The sequence below is a fragment of the Zootoca vivipara genome, chromosome 5 (assembly GCF_963506605.1).
Source record: "Zootoca vivipara chromosome 5, rZooViv1.1, whole genome shotgun sequence".
NCBI classification, from domain to species: Eukaryota; Metazoa; Chordata; class Lepidosauria; order Squamata; family Lacertidae; genus Zootoca; species Zootoca vivipara.
Genome location: NC_083280.1, coordinates 67656290 through 67677764, shown reverse-complemented (window position 1 = coordinate 67677764; position 21475 = coordinate 67656290). Strand labels below are relative to the sequence as shown.

Sequence of the window (21475 nt, the reverse complement as noted above, 5' to 3'; positions counted from 1 at the left end):
TCCAGATGTTTTGGCCTACAACTCCCATGATCCCTAGCCAACAGGAACAGTGGTCAGGGAAGATGGGAATTGTAGTCCAAAACATCTGGAGGGCCAAAGTTTGGGGATGCCTGATGCAGGAGAATTCTCTGCTGCTGAATCCAAATTATCTCCCCCTTTTACTGGTAGAAGGTTTTTGAACCAGGGGGGATGCCGTCAGTGGAATGGAGAGAGGGGCTTTTTTTTTTTTTGCTTATTCTTCTCCCCCTGCAGTTTCCTCCACCCATATGTCCACAGTCTTCTGAAATGTCCCCCAACCCTCTGGAGCAGAGGGTTTTTTGTGGGGGGGGGATGATGTTGTTCTACAGTAAAGTTTATGAATTTCCAAAATAATAATTAATAATTAATAAGCCTTCCGGTTTCCACTGACAGAAGCCTCTGCTGGATCACAGTCTTTCTTCATCTGAGGAATGCCACTGGATACAACTCACTGCATCTGAAATAATTTAAGCGGTTTTTGTTACTTAGTTTGTGATAGTTGTGTGTAGATGATTTCAGGACCACCAGGTTTTCCATTTGGATCATGTGGGGCCTGTATGGGTTTGAAGGACTAGGTGAGTGAGTACATTCAAAGTAAGGGTACTTGATGTTCTGCAAGTGCAACTTACTGGCCTGTTTTAAAAGGCACATGTCTGTATCCTTAGGCTACAGTGTTATGTGTATTTCGGAGTCACCATCAATACACAGTGGGTTTTCCTTCTGATTGAACATGTTTAGGAATGGGCCATTTATTCTGGTGCAGAACTGACCCATTTCGGCTCTTAAAAGAGATGCAGGAGTATTGTGTGGTGATACCCCGACACCTCCCCGAGAAATAAAAACACTAGACACATTGCATAAGGTTAATGGGCATAGAAGGCCACAACTTTATTGATTACGGATGTAGAGGGGTATTGGCCTAGGCATTGGATCTAACCGACTGTATCCGACTCCAGCCCGCTCTGCTGGCAGTCTGTGAAAGGTTAACAACCGTTGGGTGAGTCCTGCGATGCACATCAACTAGGAACTCATCCTGGGGCCACCGCTAGGGGTGTGCCCTCTGGCCCTCACATACCACGGCTTCGGATTAGGGGAAAGATAGAGAATTCCTGTTAGAGCATGACTTGTGGATCACATGTGACATGTTCAACCGTTTACCTACCTGATGGAAACAAAGATCACTTAACTCCACATCAAGGTTAAGATATTTTACAGGTGACTTAAAAGAAGCTGTGGTATTCATATCATGACTGCTATTGATTGATATCCTGTTTGACTAAAGCATTGAGCATGAGGAGGTGGTGATTCTTCTTGAGATAAACTTTTCATCATATGCTGGTAAGGTAACATAAACAGTCATCCTAATGGTTCCTAGTGAATCCATTTATGGACAAGCATAATGTGGTGCATTGGTAGCTGAGGCAGCTGTGAATATGTTGTTTTTCTGATAGACGGTGGAAATGTATCCAAGTCTGTCTAACAAGAAAACACATATAGAGACACATTTGCATGATAGCATAGAGCACTTTTGTTTTCACTCGAAAGGAACTGTCCATTCTTATTTCCATCTTTATACATGACCTGGCAACTTACAGATGTTAGTAGCTTTGATGTTCTCCAAATCATATTTCAGAGTGTAAAAGCTCAATGAAATGGCTGTGTTACATGCAATGTTCAGAATGCCTTAAAACATCCTTATGCTATTTGTAGTTAATTTAGGCGAAGAAGAAGAAGTATATGTTATTGCATATGTATCACACCTGGAAGAAATGCAGGCACACAATCTTATGCATGTTTACTCAGAAATAAGTTCAGTGGGGCTTCTTCCCAGGAATTTATGCATAGGATTGCAGCCTTAAGCATAGTTTTGAAACTAATATAAGTCATAAATAATTCTAGTTCATACTTTATGTTCTCCAAGTTCCTGTTACTGGCAAAAGCTTCTCCAACATATTAAACATATCAATTCTAAATGCATATGGGATTTATTGCGACTGCTTTTTTTCATCTCTGTTTTTTTTTAATATGCTATTTTTTAATTCTTAAGACCTCATGTAACTTTTAAAATGTGCTCCATAATGTGGGTTTTCATTTAGGCTTGCAATTTAAATAAATAAATATAGAGAAGCAATAGAATTCCAAAGTGTGCCCTACCTTAGCAAATCACAACGTGGGTGTTCTTGACAAGTTTGTCTGGATCTTTATCAGCAAACACACACACACACACACACACACACACACACACACACACAAATATAATTTGCTTATGTCCTATCAAAGCTGCTGGCAAAAGATATCATATGCTGGTTTTTTAATGGTGTTTGTTCCCCTAAAATAGATTAAACCTGGAGTGGTGTTAGCACAATGGCAACAGGAAATTAATGAAACTCCTAATCTGCTTTATGCACCTTAAATATCCCCTTCCCGTTCATCATAACTATATAAGGTGCTTGCTGTGGGCATACTGCTGCCTTGTTTCCCCTGCAGCATAGAATGGATTGCACAGTAACAAATTGGGAGATTAGGTTTTTATATATATAAAGACTTTTGCTGTTTCTTGATAAGAACTGTGTGCAAGAAAATCCTTCCAAGACATGCATCTTATCAACACTGATCTCATTAGCTTGGAAGCAAACTTGATTCCTGTCATCTAGGATTCTGCTTCTCCCCGCCCCATGGAGGCAAGCATGTTTATTGAATTAGTAACTGCAACAGGCTGCTCTATAGGCTTCGGTGGTGGGATCAGCAAAAATAGAGCTTAAAACAAGACACTTTTATTGAACTCACCACCTTCCCTTTCTACACACGTATCGATATCAAGAGAATAAAAATACTGACTTCATAAATCGGCATACAGTACTGTAGTATGAACAGGTTTTTTTGAGATTATTTACAAGCAGCAACAAGGTCTAATGTATCTTTCCTTTTAAATGGGGCACTTGTCTATTGGTTAGTTAGTACTAGCCCAAACTGAAGCTAGTTTAGTAGTCAGAACACCTGGCAACAATTGCATTTGCATGGAGAAATGTTTTGTTTTCAGTTTGGGGAAGTAAGCTGTAGGCCAAGACCCTCCTAATGCCCAAGCCCCCCCCCCCTCTAATTCCTGGATCAAGCACAAATTCAATTGCTGGAATAGCCACTAAGCATAGGCTGAACTTGATAATGGCCCACTAAGCATGGGCTGAAGGTGAGAAGGGGCATGGCTCTGGGCTGGAGAACACCCCTCAGCAGTTGGTTAGAAAGAAAGAAAGCCTAGAATAGAGAGTTGAGTGATGTGAGCCAGAAGCTTCAGTCTGGAAAGGCAGAGAGAGTGCCATGTTTGATTTCTGTTTTAATCCAGTGCTGCAGCTATGGGGGAAGGAATACCCTTTTTGGTGTGTTAATGCTGTGAACCCCTCTATCACAGGCTCAGGTTGTATGTAAGTGTAAACAAACCATATACAGTGGTACCTCGGGTTACAAACGCTTTGGGTTACACACACTTTGGGTTACAAACTCTTCAAAATATAGTCCGCTGTCCACCCCCAGGTCTGAGGGACAGTGGACTGGCCCCCTGCTGAAAAAGTTTGCTGACCCCTGATCCATAGCTGCCAAGTTATCCCTTTTTAAAAGGGATTTTCCCTTATGCTGAATAGGCTTCCTCGCGAGAAAAGGGAAAACTTGGCAGCTATGCCCTGATCCATGGTGTCACCCACTACCTTTCCCCCCAGTTTACTTGCATACAAAGGATGGGAGGAGAGTAAGCATTTAGGTGGGTTTCCATAGACCAGATTATGCTGCAGCTCCTCTCTGAAAGCTTATCCTAAAGTCTGTTTAGCAATTTGGGGGAAGCATTCCTACTAAGATGTTGTCAGCGATTAGGTTTTGGTCTGGAGGCTAGGGCAGAATTGAGACTGGTGCTACTCAAGCCCTAAAGGCATCCATGCCTTTGAGAGATGGATGGTAGTAGACAAAGAGAGACTTACAGGATGTTGCTCCTTTTAGAAAGAGAACTGTATGAGAGCAATTCTTTTTTATATAATAGGAACAAAACCACCCTGAAGAATAAGGACAGGTGGGAACTTCATCAGTTTAGTACAGTATGTGTCCTCAGGATAGGGTGACATTGTGCTCCATATGGATGAGAGAAACTACACAGTGTGAAGCCTGAACTACTCCCCTAGAGGAAGATATACTTCACTGCCTTCAGAAGACTTGTGCCTGCAAGGCAGCTCTTTCCCAGTGCTTGTGTCTCAGGCCTTGCTTCTCTGTAATTTCCCATTATCCTTTGATAATAGAACTAGCTTTTTTCTAGCTACGTTACTCTGCCAATTGCATGGATGTAACCCAAAGAGTCACCCCGATTCTCACATTTAGCACTGCTGTAACTTTCAATTAAAATGTGCGCTATTAAGCTCTTAAGGTTCATTAAGGAGAAACTGAATTAAATTTTACATCTTATTGACACTACTGCTGCTATCACCTTGAATTGAAAGGACTAGCAAAATGGCAGCCTTCTGTTCATTTTGCCTGCAAAATGGAAAATTACAATGAGTATGCTGAACTTGGCAATTAATATAGAAGATTTTGATTTATCATCCAGTACATTATCTTGAGGAAATGAGGTCAGATATTGTAGGCCTCCACTTCTATCCACTTATAACTTATGAAAATGAATTTTAAGGCTGCAAGTCTTTCTCCAACTTTCTTGTGAGTAAACCCCATTAAACACAATAAAACTTAACGGTAATCCTATACATGTCTCCTCAGAAGTAAGTCCAGTGGGGCTTACTCCTAGGTAAGTTGATAGGGGATTGCACCCACAAGTTTGAATAGACATCTATAGGATTGAGCAGTTAAGATGGTTTTACAGAATGATAGAGGGTGATCATAGCCAAATAAATGTGGGGGGTGGACGGACACTGAAGCTACTTTTATAAAAACTATTCAAATTATCTCTCTTTTAGGTAAAGAGTAAAGGGACCCTGACCATTAGGTCCAGTCGCGGATAACTCTGGGGTCACTCTATAGGCTGAGGGAGCATGTGGCCAGCATGACAAAGCCACTTCTGGCGAACCAGAGCAGCGCACAGAAACGTCGTTTACCTTCCCACCGGAGTGGTACCTATTTATCTACTTGCACTTTGATGTGCTTTCAACCTGCTAGGTTGGCAGATCTCCTTTTTAGTATACCTCATTTGTATGGTACTAAAGATTACCAAGTGGGAGTATTAATAGAGCTAATATGGAGTCATTAGTATCTTGTAGGGCAGATGATTCTTGTCAGCCTGGGAAGTTAGCCTGGGAGAAAGAAAACTCTGATCCTAAGCTTCTGCTGCCTTGTGACTATACTCATTTACGAGAAAGCCTTTGGGAGTAAACCCACTGCCTTGTGGGCCATCTTCAGGAGATGCTTATTACACTTTACATCCATGTAGCACTAAACCATGGTTTAGTTTTACAAATGAACACAGCCATTGTAATCAAAAGGCAGTGTTTAACAGCACTGTTGCAAATGGGCTTAGCTTGATACATTCAGGATAAAGCCCTGAATTGTTACTGCAGAGCATCGTTCTCAAACCATAAAGTGAACCACCCTAGAAAGGTGCCCTCGATTACTTGAAGAAGCTACAATATTTTCCTTACCAATTCCAGCGTGTGTCTTGCTTGATTTAAGAGATAAAGTGAAATCCCATTCCTTTCCAATCAGTACAATATAGAAGAAAATGCATCTTACAGTTTGGGTTCACTTTCAGTGTGGAAAGGAAAGCAGATAACTATTCAGTCTGCAATGCCAAATACACTTACTAGGGGACTTGCTTCTAAGTAAATGTGCACAGGATTGTGTGCCAATCACTTGCTAAAAGTAAGATTTTCTGTACAAACAAGTATGTATTTGGGAAGCACTTTTTGAGTGGAAGAATTAGCTGCATGTGGAAATTGCATGTATCTGGTTTTATTTGTTAATGTGTGAGAGGAAAAGTTGAATTTCATATAGAAGAATACACCCGGTTTAATTGTTCACTTGCCCACATTCAAGGGTATTTGGAAGTTTAAATCTCATCAGTTGTTCACATAGCTAACTTCTGAGAAAGTTTACTGTTTGCAGTTGGGTGTGTTAGTTTTGAGAGTGTTAATGGAAGGAAGGGAAAGAACAGCACCAGAATGCAATCTGATCCTTCTGTTAGCCTAAAATGGCATATCTTCTTTTACAGCTGACCTTTGTTATCATATCATTATAGGGCTAGAAGGTACACCAAGGGTTATCTAGTCCATCCCCTTGCAGTGCAGGAATCACAGCTAAATACGGTAATCGCAGGCAAATGGCAACCCAACATCTGTTTAAAAACCTCCAGTGAAGGAGAGTTCACCACCTTCCAAGGGAGTCCTTTGCATTGCCAAACAGCTCTTGCTGTGAGCTGTCATCTTTAAGTTGGTTCTGAAATTATTTCCCATTCCTTTGTGTGTGCAAAATGGGTGGAGTAGAAATTGGAGTTCTTTTTATTTGTTAAAACTTTATATCTAAAGAGTTGAATAATTTCTCATTACAAAGATTTATGTTAACTTTTACATTCCAGCTGATGAAGAATCATCGAAACAGGGCCTTGTCCTGATGTTGATGTTCACTGGAAGTTATCCTGAATAAAACTTTGTGAAGTTTTTTTGAAATTATCCTTTCTGGCCCGAGTTCTTGTAATTTTTCGTTTACTTCCAAAATGGGTGGAGGGCTTGATTACAAAGATCCAGCTCCAGGATCAATAAATCTTGGCTACAAGTCAAACCAATAATTTACTTGCATGGATAATCATTTGTCTAGTTCTCACTAAGGTGGCAAAACATAGGCTGCGACATTTCAAAAATCAGGTAGAAATTAACACATGACTGAATACTTCCACAGGTTAGAACAAAAATTTAAAAACTGAAGAACTTTTCAAATAGGAAACTAGTATGTCACCAAGACTACAAGGCTAGAACATTCACCTGACATCTAGTTTTCTATATGCAGGGAGCTGCTGCATTTGTATGGAGTAGGATGTGATAATGTAATTTAGTCTCTGCAGCTTGTCTTCAGGTGTAGTCTGAAGTGAGAAAGTCCATGCATAAGTTCTCACCTTAGTGAGAACTTGTAATAATTACAGCTGCAATAATGAAAAATGCATCTGGGGAACTGTGGTTATATCTATGGATCCTCTAATACACACACATATTCTTAAACACCATGTAGAAATTTGAATGTGATCAGCAGCACATAGTATAAATATATTGATGTAGAATTCTGAAACCATTTCAAATTCTTTGTATTCCTTAAAAATGAAATTTCAAAATAAAACAGGAGAGGAAAACAAATCACTACATTTATTGTATTATGCAAAAAAAAAGTGTTCTCATAATGGATTAGAGAGAATAAGTATATAACAGTTGGGAAGTGAAATGGGGAGGTTCCTATTTGAAAACATATTACCAAGGAGAAGGTGAAACCAACAGAAAAGCCCTATTTTTAATTAGCAACATCTTGCATTGTCCTAATTGCCCTGCTATATGTCTTCTCTTGGGCGACAAGTTTTTATCAGCCCTTGAATAACTGCTTTCAGCTTTTAAAACATTTGGGAATATGTACAACAGGTGATCATTTTTAGAATGTGAGCTGAGTGTGAGGATGTTTTGTTTTATTCATGGACTCAAAAGTAATCAGAATGCATCATAGAACACAGATCCAAACATACTTAAGCATATTTATGATTCATCGCTACTTTCAATTAAAATGCCATGAATTAATTGTTCTAAAAATCATGTCTTTTACAAGCCTTGTGGGGGGTGAAATCAACCATTCCAAATTAATTTTATCAACTCAACAAAGCACAATTGACTTTTAAAACTTTACTTAAATATAGACCCTTGTTCAAAATAAACAATTCAGACTAAGGCTGGAATCCTATACCCACTGCTTTGGATTATACCCCATTAACCTTAATGGGACTTACTTCTGAGTAAACATGCATAGGATTGCATTGTTAATCTCTAAAAATAGGGTATGCATGTGTATGTAAAATGATTTGCTACTGCATTTTAAATGGCATAAGCCTTGAGTCATACCTTCCGAGAAAGTATATGGTATAGTCATTACTATATATTACATTTATCAGTTGTTTTCTATGAAAGAAAACATCTCAAAACAATTTAACAAGTACAGGCAGGCTGGTTTCAACCCTTCCTTCTTGATGAGATATGGTTCGGTCTTGAAGAGGACTAAACCATGCCCTTTGAATCTACTCCTAAATGGCCAACCTTTCCTAGCAAAATTCATTCATTCATTCATTTACTTACATCGATAATGAGAGTTCTCTGGGTGGCTCACAAAGCAAAACACCGTTCCCAACTATTCCTATGGAATTAGGATTTCTCTGGTTCAGATCAGGTTCAGATCCTTTTTGTAATGCTGACAGCAACAAATACGCAGGCACACATTCTGAAAATCACTTCAACAAACTACTGTGATCCTTTGGGGAATCAATTTATTCCTAGGCTTGTGAAATTGTTGACCCATTTCTAGAGGCATCAGAGGGAATATGGGATATTGCATACTGTCTCATCTGCTGAACCTGTTCGCAACATAGCCAATTAATCTCCCTTCTGCTGAAATAAATAAATTAAAATGCCTTATTGTTAGAAGTAGCTGTTTCTCTACCCAGCCCCAAGCATATTTGGCCTTTAATGCTGTAGTTTATCTGAGAACATGACAGGATGGTCAAACTGTGTCTCAAGGTCAAGAAACCGAGAATAGGAAGAGAAATAAATGAAGCATGCATGCCAAGGGGAAACACACTTGGACTCAAGGAGAGGAAGGTGGCAATAATGCAGTCCGTGGTGTCCAAAACATAGATTCCCCAGCACATAGCTGCCAAGTTATCCATTTTTTTAAGGGAAATTCCCTTATGCTGAATAGGCTTCCTCGTGAGAAAAGGGAAAACTTGGCAGCTATGCCCCAGCATCTTCACCTGGGCTGAAGGATGGAAAGGTGAATTGAAAGTGGAATTGTGAAAGCAGCGAGAAGACACTTACAGATAGAGGGAAACTAAATTGTGAGTAGATATGTAAGGAGGGTGGAGATTGGTGTTTTGGGGGTGCATAGGACTGGTCTGCATATTTGGCAGCAGACATGGATCTGGGAACCCCAGCTGCTACTTCACTGCAAAGTGGTGGAAATGATGGGAAGATTCGTTTGAGATAATCTGTGTCTGTGCACACGTGTTTAACACGTCACCTACAACTCCCCCCACCATCAGATTTTCTCCATTTGATGTAGCACATTACTTTCATTGAGAACTGAGCACCCTAAATCCCTTCTGGGAGTACTCCCCAACCCTCTGGTGCAGGTTTGGGAAATGTGAGGATCACCCAGTCTTGGGGGAGGGGGGGAGTGGAGATGGGATAAAAGTTTCATAGCGCAAGCATAAATCCTTGCTCTAAAGAATAAACCCATTGAATACCTCCCATAGAATTGAAGGAGGACTTGTAAGCCACCAAGTCCATCCCCTATTCATTGTATGAAAACTAGGGCTAAAGCATCTCTAACTGATGGCTGACCTGACTCTGCTCCAAGAGTTTCAAGGAGGGAGAACCCACCAGTTTAGATAATTGATTATACAAGCTGCTTTTACTGCAAGAGGTTTCCCCAAATGTTTCCCCAAATTCTGCTCTCCTGTCATTTTCACCCATTCCATCTATTCCCTTGTCCCTCTGGAACAGCAGCACAGCATATATTTTCTCTTTTCTATGTCAAAGTCCTTCGGGTATTTGTAGAGCGTTATCATATTAAACCCCCTGTCTTCTCTTCTCCAGGCTCAGTATACCCAATTCCTTCAACCTTTCATCACAGATTTTTTTTTTATCTGTATACTTTTTCTAAGGTGTTTTTCTTCTTCAAAGCTTTCCATTTTTGCATTGAAATGTTTTCTCCTTGAAACAATGTTGTGTTACCATCTTGCCCACTTTTCAACCTCCTTGCATTATCTTTTGTCTCACCCTGCTCTGTGTGTCCTCCTCTCTCTCTCTCTCTCTCTCTCTCTCTCTCTCTCTCTCTCTCTCTCTCACACACACACACACACACACACACACACACACACACACACCCCACCCCCAAGCATTTGATGTGCCACCTTAGGAGCTCTTGTTATTAATTTCCTTGCACACACTTCTCAGGACGATGTACAGAAAGTAATAAAAGCAACTAAATAACAGCTTAAAGCAACACAAAAAATAGCAGCAGATAAAAACCAATGCCAAGTAGACACCCATGGCAAAGACCTATCCATTCATTGTAACAAGTGTTATGGCATTCAAAAGCCCCTTGATTTATTTATTTATTTTGAAAGGTAGTTGGTTATATGTGTGTTAAAAGAACAAGAATAGTTGGTACATTTTGTATTCGTGAAAGAGGGTGGACTGGTTTTCTATACAATAAAGTGACTTATCAGGGTATCGGTTCCTACAACCAGTTTTGTCAGCCCTTTATTCATTATTCTGCAACTATCTTTGAAAAGAATTCTAGCTTTTACTTCAAATATATCATATTTGTTGGCTTCCCTTCTAACTGATGCCATATATCTATTTGCTGAATTTGCTGAAAACATATATCCAATTGAAACAACTGCTTTCTCTCCCCAAATACCATAAAAATCGTAAGTTGGGAAATCAAGAGCAATTCCTCAGTGCCTCAAGTTTTGATAGATGTGCTTTCCTGTTCCTACTTTTCATGAAAATGCCACCTTACCCCCATTAAAGGCAAGCCTATTTTCTCTTGACTGCAATGAATATAAAGAGGTGATGAAAGATCCAGAGAGGAGCTTTAATGTCTTGACATGATACCATTGTTTGTGATGTAAATAACTGCCAGAGACGACACTGCAAATGCACAGATAAGAAAAGTTGACTTCTGGAAGTAAAATGATAGCAGTGACTTTAATGATTTAAGAATGAAGGCAGAACAGATTGTTTTGATGTTGAGCTGAGGGTAGGAAAGGGGGAATCTGACTCAGAAAGTGGTGTGTTTTTGTGTGTGTGTGTGTGTGTGCGCGGGGGGGGGGGGAATGTTGCTTATGTGACCATAATACAAAAATATAATCATGGAACAGTGACAGTGAGTAAGTACGCTAGATTTGGCAGTTTACAGAGTTAACCCTGTATTGTTTCACACTGTACTTCTATAAATAATGCATCAAACTTTTTTTAAATGGGCCTTTATCATGTTATTCATTTTGGTCCTTGCTACTGTTTTATTCCTGCATGCTTAAAAAAGAGACTCTTGTCAGCATCCTTCGGCATTTTCTTCTGGTTCCAATAATTAAGTTTCTCATTGGTATGAGCTTTTGTGTGCATGCACACTTCTTCAGAATGCATGCATGCACACGAAAGCTCATACCAATGACAAACTTAGTTGGTCTCTAAGGTGCTACTGGAAATATTTTTTAAAAATTTTTGTTTCGACTACGGCAGACCAACACGACTACCTATCTATAACTAGAATCATTCATTTCCTTATTCACATGCATTGCAAAAACAAACCACTCAGATCTAACACTATCCCTCTTTTTTACTCCTCCTAGCCTATTTTATTTTGTCTACTTTTGAGGCAAAGCACTATCCCAAAACATAGAAGATATATGATGGTGTTCATGTGAATCTTTCAAACAAGCAGGTTTTTTTCCAGCTGAATTTACACAAACAGGTTTTAAAATCGATTTTTCTTCTTCTTTTACTTCCTTCCAGATCTGCCTTGATTGAAGTGTGACATAAAATGTTACAGCAGCTTTGCTTCTCAAAATGGTTAGCGATAGGGATTGCAGTTTCTGCTGTCTTCATGGATTCTTTGGCCCAGAATGATGATGGTAAGTGTTTTTCTGTATGCTGCATAATTCTGGGGGGGGGGACCTATACTTGATTTCATAATTATATAATTCATAAAGCAAGTTCTCCCACATCTTCAAAGGACCACCCTATGTATGCTTTGGCTAAAGTGCTGGGTATAAGGTAGAGCCCACAAATTCATCTGTGAATATATGATCATCTCAGACCTTCTAGAATTACAGCTGCAGACTGTAGAATCATTACAGAGCAATTAACAAACCCTCAGCTTTGTACAGCCCATAGTTTTTGGTTGGAATGGTCACCAGTGTAGAGAGAAGGATGAATTAAGTTTGCATGTTTTGGCATAGGATGGACATATGGTTTGAAAGTTTTGATTTTCAATAGCAATTGTGATGCTAAGTTGGAATGAACCTATACAGTTACGGACAATTCTGCATGCGACTCTTCATGCTATTCAAGACTGCTATTTCTTCCCCTTGGCTGGACATTTATTTGTTACTGGATTTGCCTACTTACATCCAAAATGGATGGTGTTATATCAAGGTGGTTCTAGGAAAGTCTAGTGAAACTGCAATAGCAACCACATTACCTATTTCATATTATAAATTTTCCTGGGGGTTTTCGTCACCCTGTTACATGGTTACAGAATATTTGCATCTCCCCCATTTCAGGATTGATATGGAAATAAACATATATTGTGGGATATGGGTCATTTTCTGCTCATAAGGTTGTGCTGGAAGCATTTCATGTGATACCTAAGTTTTGATGAGTTGTTCATTGTCATAGTATTTGGAATAGGTTATGTAATGAGTTGAATGAGTCCTTCAAAGATTCTTGCTTTCTATTTGATTGTGAAAGACCAAGTACTGATAAATTCACTCATAATGGAACTGTTTGTGAACAAATAGAAATATCAGAAGATTAATTTTAAAAGTATTCTACATTTAATAATAATAATAATAATAATAATAATAATAATAATAATAATTTTATTTATACCCCACCCTTCCCAGTCAAGACCGGGCTCTGGGTGGCTAACAACAAGAATATCAAAGCAAGCATAAAAGAAACAATTTAATTAAAATGCAGATTAAATACAATGTTAAAATTCAATTTTAAAATTAGGAATCTACAAGTGCAACCTCATTTAAATATCTGTAGGATAAAGCCTTAGGGACTGGGTCAATCCAAAGGCCAAGCAGAACAGCTCCGTCTTGCAGGCCCTATGAAAAGATGACAACTCCCGCTGGGCCCTAGTCTCCTGAGATAGATGCCACTTAGAAACTGAATGCTGGTTAATATTAACCAATTAATTTGATTTGCTAACTTGCAGATGTTTCAGTTTCTGTCTAGTAGTCTAGAACATTAAGTTATACAGGAATCTATAGCCTGGTATTATTGAGATCTTGAGCAAATGTCTAAATATTCAGAGCCAACAGTATTCAGAAGGAACACACTCAAAACTTCAAATTTCTTCAGCCTGCCTTCCATAGCCAGAAGGCACCAATATAACCCAGGAATTAAGTTCCTCTCCAAGACAAACTGACAAGTAGTTGTGGCTCACAGAATATATCCCCCAGCACATAGTAAACTTCGCTGCTGCTTTTGCCTAAATCACTAGGAGGTAGAAAAAGTTGGTTTTAGGAGGCTCCTCTTTAGTCAGCAGTGCTGTAACTGTTTCAAGAGCCCCAGATTCAGATTTTTTAGATTCTTTCCTCTTTCATTACCCTCTCTTCTGAGGTACAAGTTCCATATCAACACCAAGAAATCAGCTAGCACCCCCCCTCCAACCATCCCACCTATATTTCTACCTTGTAAGAGCCTTATAAGCATCTTGTACTAATAAACATTGCTCCTGAAGAGAGAAATCCTGCAGGAAATTTCTGTAGAGATCTACTTACTAGGAAAGGATTTAGCATGTTGCTTTGCATTGTATCACTTTGCTATGGGAAAGTGTGTTTTTTTGTTTTGTTTTTTTAAATTATTTTAGCTGGGTTGGTAGTGGGAGGGAGCTATGCTGTTATATTTGCTATGGATCATTATTACTTTGTTATATGCAATGATGGTTTGAAAAGTAACCACTATTAGTTGTGCTTTCCACAGCACCCTTGTATGTTTATACAACTATATTTAGACCAGCCCTTCCTTATAAGCAGCAACTGTCATCTGTCTTGTCTGTTTTCATCGACAGAGCTGAAAAGCTCAGAAGCTGCTGAACCAATTTGTTTTCAACCAGTATGGTGGGAGGTACTTAGGGTATTTAGCTCTAAAACAGTTCCTCAAGATCCATGGAAATCTCATTCCTGACCCTACTGTTTGATCTGCCCTGATGTCACAGACCATCTTAACTATCACCTGCCTGGCGTAATACTGATAGTCAGCTGCTGAGGCTATCTGTGTCATCAGAACAGCTAGTTTCAGTGGAGCCAAAAGGGACATACATAAAGTAGAGCCAGCCAACCACTGATTGGGTGACAGCACCTGAAACATGACACTTGCGAAAAGTCATGGGGAAGTGAGAAATTTATCTGGATTTTTCAGGGTGGCGTTGCTGCTTACCTTACTAAACTAAGGGTTTTGCTTTCTTTTCTTGCTTTCTTAACTAAAAATGGTCCATGCCTCCCAAAGTAGTACAAGGCTTTTTCTTCAACTTCCTGCTGCTGGCCACAAGTCCAGGGATGCCTTGGGAGCAACACCACACCACATCACGTCATTCCCAATGTATTATCAGCAGCGTGGTCAGTGTGTAACAGTAGGAGCTTCCTGCTGGCTGCACTTCTTGGCAGTAATGTAAGCGGCATAAACATCCTGGAAATTGCTCCGTCCACCCTCCAAGAAAGCCACAGAAAACTGGCTGCCATTTTAGGAGGGGGAATATACTTGTCAGAAATGGCGTACGTGTGATTTCAACTCAGGCTTATGGTAAGACCTCCTTTAGCATCAAAATGGGCAGATGGGCAGAAAAAAGAAACGTGAAGGAGAACATCTTTTGAGAGAACAAACATACAGTCAATCATATTGAAACTAGGACGGATGGGATTGCTTCACTCACTGAAATTGTTAAGATACTTTGGAAATAGATACAATGCTGAGTTGGAGCCAGGCATTTCTTTCCATTGATGGAAAAGATCCTTCTGTTTGATCCAGTGGAGAGGGAATTTTTTGCTGATTCTCCTCTCACCCTGTAGCCTGATACACTACCCCCCCTTCAAATGTGTTGCCAACCAACTGGAACAGCATGAAAGTTGGTGCTGGGCATTGAAGAGGAGGGAGGAAACAGCAAAAAGTCATTCCAGCAGCAGCAGTGTCCCCTGAATAGAACTCAAGAGTGTCCCTTTGAAAGAACACTGCTCTGGGGATTCTCAAACAGTGGATGGTGTAATCCATCAAGCTGGGTTGTAAGGGCTCAGGTGGCCCTTAAGGTATCTTGGAACAAAAGTTGTTCAGGAGTTTGTATGCACAAGAGCCTTGAAACTGACCCTGAACCATATGGACAGCCAGTACATATGATTTAGCAGAGATCCTCCGTGCTTTCTGCCATCACCCCCTTTCATCAGTGAGCAATTCAGTCACTGCATTCTGCACTAGCTGAAGCTTCTAAATCAGGACCAAGGACAGCCCTACACCGTGTATTGCAGTCTTGAGGGTTCCAATGCATGGACTGCAGTGACTAGGCTATCCAAATGTGATCATAGATGACAAAAGAGGCTACAAGGATATGTCCAGGAAGCTCTGCAAACCTGCACCTTTCCAGAACAGGTGGTTGTCTTATCTTCCAGACACAAGAACCACCTACTAACAAAGGTCTCTTACCTTCCCAAGAGTCAACCTCAATTTATTGGACCTCTTCCGATCCACCATTGCATTCAAGCGCTGATCAGCCATTACAGAGAAACTGAACTGTTGTCATCAATGTACTGATGACACCAAGCTCCAAAACTAATGACTAATGTCAGGAGCTTAATATACATGTTGAATAGTGCCAGGTCAAAAGAACGTTCCCCCAGTGCTACTCTCTGGACTTGCCCACACAAGTAGAAATGGAGTCACTGTAGTACAGTGCCTCTGAATCTCATGCCATGGTATCCAGGATAATACCATGATCAATGGTATCAAAGGCCACTGAGAGATTAAGAGTAACAGAGTTGCACTCCCCCTGTTTCTCTGTCAATAAAGGTAATCCTTTATTGCAACTGAATCCACATCCAATTTGAAAATGAATTTCAGTGACTGTTTATCTGCATTTGGAGAATGCAAGATGTATTTATTAGTCTAATGTATACTAAAAGATACTCAATTCATTCATCTTTTAAATGGTAACTAATTATTCTTAGCAATATGATCTCTGAATTGCTTTCTCTCCCCTCCATCCCCCCAGCCTGTGGGCAGGATGACATCTGTTGCAAGAGATAATATCTCAGTTTAAATTGTCTGTCTTGCAATTTGGAGAGGCTTTGTGGTCTGCTATGTTTGCAATTGGATTTCCTTGTGGGCAAAAGTTATTTTAATCTGAAAAGTCATTGGTAGGAGTTTCACAAAGGAACAATTACTGTATTCTAGTCTGCAATGAGTGCTCTGCTTTTATCTGTTTTAGTATAGAAGTTCTGAAACTTTGTTATGGATATTTCCACCTCTGTTTTGTTTAAATATAAGCCTTGTCCAGTACAAATGAGAAAATGCATTTTCTGAGATCCATATTAATTGTTTTCTGAGATCTACATCAATCTGAATAGTCAATGCACATAATCTTCACAATGCAAAAATCCCCCAAACTGGCCAGTTAAATTATGACTTTTTAAGGTCAGCAAAATCTTCTGCTTCTAGTCTAGAAAACCATGTGAGCTTTTGGAACTCAAGAGAATAGCAAAGGTTTGCTGTTCAGAATACAAGGTTTGATGTGCACACTGCACAAACTGCTGACCTGGAAGAATCTCTGGACCACAGTTTAAAAGCCTAAATGGTGGAAGTCTGCATGTAGAATGGGCTTCTAGATGCCTTCTGTTTTCTGGAAGCATCCTTCTCACTAGACATGCAGTAGCCCAGCTCCAGTGCATTGTTCTTATAATTGACTCTAAGGGCATTTTCACCCAAGTGTTATTGAGCCTCCCTTTTACTATTTGGTTACATGTGTGAATGTTACTAATGGTGGATTAAAAATTGAAGGGAACTTTTTTTTAATTAATGTTCTTTCCAGCAAATGTAGGTTTTATGTTTGTATCACAGATGCAAGAGTACAAAAAGCAATGTTAGTGTGGTGTGTAAAAAAGTAAAATTCCTCTGTCTTTTGTCTTTTATTGGAGTAGTTTGATGCCTTAGTGTCCAATGGCCGTTGGCTAAATCACATGAAATGTTGGAATGGTTACATTTGTGTATTTCCTTAGCTTCCTTCCTGTCACAGTTTCTGAAAACAAAGGTCTCAGCTTGTTACTTTTAAAAGCCTAATTAGAACCCCCCTTTTTGTTGTACATTATTGTTGTTTGCATTTCCTTGCATAGCCTTCTCTCTGTTGATTAAAAACAGTAGATCTGACTAGCACTATTGATCTAATCAGGTTGGCAGGCTTTGAATTTCACAAAGCTCCCTTATTTGCAAACCAAAACTTGTTTCTGTACTTTTACCTACGCAGCTGGTCTAATAAAATCTCTCATCTGCTTTTCATTGGGACCATCAAAACAACCCCTCTTGTAACTTCTTTCTCTGTACCAGCAGAGGAATTAAACAAATGGCCAGCTCTGTTGTTCAGCTGGTTATATGCACAAGAAGGCACTAAAGATCAAAAGAGAAACACACAAAATTACAGTTTTGCTACAGGCATAAAATCAGGGTAAGCTCCATACAAAGTAACAGATGGCCAAGGTTTATATGTTTGACACATCCAATTGCCATATGCTACTCTTGTTTAATCAGGGGTATTTAGGACCAGCATTGAAGGCACTGGAAAGTGTAGTTTGCCATGTCTAGAAGTGTAATAGCACTGCTGTTTTGCTTGCTGTGTATCCTTTACAAGGTCATATTTTCTGTCGGTCAGTATAACAAGCCAGTCCGTTAAACTCTTCATTACTGAAATAAAAGAGAGAAAAGAAATCCCTTTAGCAGATACTAAAAACAGCCATACCAGCCAGCCAGCAGCAAGATCATACAAATATTATGAGGAAAAATATCAGACAGAACAGAGTTATTTAAGGCAGGCTTCTTTGTCATATTCAAAAGTCCAATTCAGATAACATATGGTTAGTGAGAATCCTATAATTATGCTGGGGGTCAAGGAACCCCTTAAAATTCTGGGTGCCAGGTTCTCCCCATTATTTTTGAAATTGAGCAATGGATTTATGAAGCCCTAAAAATTAAGTCAAGCCAGCTTCTTCAGGAGATTGACTGAGAAAGGTGACATCAAATAACAAAACAGGTGATGACAGACAGTACTCTGACATTCAGTGTCAGACAAGAAGGGGAGTGGGGTGTGTGTTAGTTAGGTAAAGGTAAAGGGACCCCTGACCATTAGGTCCAGTCATGACCGACTCTGGGGTTGCGGCGCTCATCTCGCGTTATTGGCCGAGGGAGCTGGCGTACAGCTTCCAGGTCATGTGGCCAGCATGACAAAGCCGCTTCTGGTGAACCAGAGCAGCACACAGAAACGCCGTTTACCTTCCCGCCAGAGCAGTACCTATTTATCTACTTGCACTTTGAGGTGCCTTTGAACTGCTAGGTGGGCAGGAGCTGGGACCAAGCAACAGGAGCTCACCCCGTAGCAGGGATTCGAACTGCCGACCTTCTGATCAGCAAGCCCTGGGCTCTGTGGTTTAACCCACAGCGCCAGACAATAGAGTTGGGAGGCTGGGTTACAGGGGGTGTGATGTCACTGCAGGAAAACAAGTCTCCTTTTTCTGTGAGAGTCTTGGGTTGTGGTTAAGCAAGGGTTTGGGGGAAGAAGGGTGGAGCCAGATGCCATGCAGACTGAGAGATAGACAAGTTGTGTGGAGGAGACACAGAGGTGGCCTTTGAATGCTATACTGTGCTGCTGTGGGGAGCAAACCCCTCTTGAGATGTGATGCTCAGAACCCTCTCTCCACCCTGACTCAGTTGTAAATATATTTAAATAAGCCATATTTCACAAAGACACAACCACCTCCACTTTGCTTCATTTGCCGCAAAGTAAACACAAACCTTGGTTAAGTGCCAAGGCCCCTGGAATCTTGCACCATTTAGAAGAGATTGGGGGCAAAGCATGGAAAGCAGAAACAAGCAAACTATCCCCAACCCCATCCCCACTAATTCCCCTGGCTTACCACCCATTATTCCACCATGCAGCACAAAACCTCCAGATAAAAACCTGGCAAATAGACTTCTATAAAAACAACAAACCTTTGTCAACACAAGAAATACAGGACAAACTAGAAGACATCCTAATGCCCTGGTTAGCACAACATCAATTATATGCCTTTCTAAACAACCCAACAGTAAAATCAGCAGCAACTAGACCCCTTCGTCAACCTCCTCCTAATGACAAAAGGACACGGCAAAGGAATGGTATCTGCAATATACAAAATAGTACTCCAAACTCCCACAAACCCCCTAGATACAATAAAAAGACAATAGGATGATGACATAGGATATGTGGTCCAAACCCCCCTTTAAATCCATATCAATGAAAAGAAAAGAACTCACGCTAAAACTTACCTACAGGTGGTACCTAACACCAAGAAAGCTAGCGCTAATATGCCCAGGAACCTCACCAAAATGCTGGAGAGGGTGCACCTCCACAGGTACCATAGCTGCCAAGTTATCCCTTTTTTACAGGGATTTTCCCTTATGCTGAATAGGCTTCCTCGCGAGAAAAGCGAAAACTTGGCAGCTATGACAGGTACATACCTCCACATGTGGTGGAAATGCCTCAGAATCCAATTATTCTGGGCAACAACCATACGAGAAATATGTAAAATAACCGAACAAGTAATAGAAATTACCCCAGAATTGGCCCTACTAAACATCTTCCAAGATAATCATGCCCATTTATACCACAAAGACCTCATAACCCACCTACTTTCAGCAACCAGAAACATCATAACCAGACATTGGAGAGACCTGTCAGGATTAAGCCTGGACCAATGGTACCAAGTAGGGACCCAGGTGACGCTGTGGTTAAACCACTGAGCCTAGGGCTTGCTGATCAGAAGGTCGGCGGTTCGAATCCCTGTGGCGGGGTGAGCTCCCGTTGCTTGGTCCCAGCTCCTGCCAGCCTAGCAGTTCGAAAGCACATCAAAATGCAAGTAGATAAATAGGAACCGCTACAGCGGGAAGGTAAACGGTGTTTCCATCCATGTGCTGCTCTGGTTTGCCAGAAGCGGCTTTGTCATGCTGGCCACATGACCTGGAAGCTATACGCCGGCTCCCTCGGCCAATAATGCGAGATGAGCGCGCAACCCCAGAGTCGGTCACGACTGGACCTAATGGTCAGGGGTCCCTTTACCTTTACCTTTTAATGGTACCAAATAGTATGGGAAACAACCTTACTAGAAAAACTAACCAACAAGCTGAAACTGACACGGGGACAAATAGAAGAGGATGCCTTCACCCCGGTATGGTTCCCCTTTATCACACACACAGCCCAACAAGATAACGACAAAAATTTACCACTAGCATACAAATCAGTATGGCTAACCTGACTCAAAACACCCACCCACCCCACTCACACATGAAAATAAAGACCATCATAGCCAATCACAAATGAACAACCACACCCTTGGCCAACCCCAATCTCTCTCACCACCAAAAGAACACAAGTGAATAAAGGAGAACCTACACAAACAAAGCTGACATCAAGCCCTACATATATTAAGCAAAACAGAAACTTCGTCACCTAATCCCACCCCCACCCACCATCCCACTCCTATCTACTTCGTTTTCCCTCTTTCTTCTTAGTATCTTAACAAATGAAACTGATTTGCAAAAATGATACATGTAAAAATATGAGAGAGACTGCACACACCTTTGTAATTCAAGAAATCTTTAATAAAAAATACTTTAAAAAAAGAGATTGGGGGCCAGTAACCATATTGTCCCTTGTGGAATAGTGGATGGTGGTTCAGGAGCTGCCGGCAGACAGTGTGTGGAGCCACCAGGTAGAGGACATGGGTGGGACATGGGTTACCCCCACCCCCACAGCTCTCTTACACACACTTTCTCCAATGCAGAGACTCATTCCCCCCCCCAATTCTCCATGTTAGAATGGGGAGATCTCATTGCACACCTCCCCACTCCCAGTTGCCCAGCTGATTCGAACCAAAAACAACTGAGGAGAGCTAGAACTCTCATTTGCTATTCCTAGTCAAAATAAACAGGGGAGTCTGAGATCATATTACCATTCATATTCTGTGCTTCCCCCTTTGCCTAGTTAATTAGTGGTGGGAAGAGTTAAGGAGTTTCTCAGTTGTTGCTATAATCAGCTGCCTGGGCAGCAAATTAGTAAGAATCAACTGGTATTGGGGCTATGGCAAACATTGAATTTAACTAAGGGCTGCATGTAGGGTTGCCAGTCTCAATAGAGGACAGGACTTCTGTGCCTTTAATTGCCCTGCTCTCTTTTGAGTCTGGAAACCTTAAAGAGAAACCAGCAG

At 40.7% G+C, this 21475-nt stretch overlaps 1 protein-coding gene across 9 annotated transcripts in view; it reads left to right on the top strand.

Moving 5' to 3' along the window:
• Window positions 1-21475, top strand: part of PCDH15 (protocadherin related 15) — a 608113-nt gene that overhangs the window by 287962 nt on the left and 298676 nt on the right. For all 9 annotated transcript variants that reach the window (XM_035137543.2, XM_035137542.2, XM_035137532.2 and 6 more), the window contains one exon: window positions 11763-11881. In XM_035137543.2, the coding sequence (XP_034993434.1) occupies window positions 11791-11881 (91 nt within the window). In that variant the 5' untranslated portion in view covers window positions 11763-11790. The remainder of the gene's footprint in view (window positions 1-11762; window positions 11882-21475) is intronic.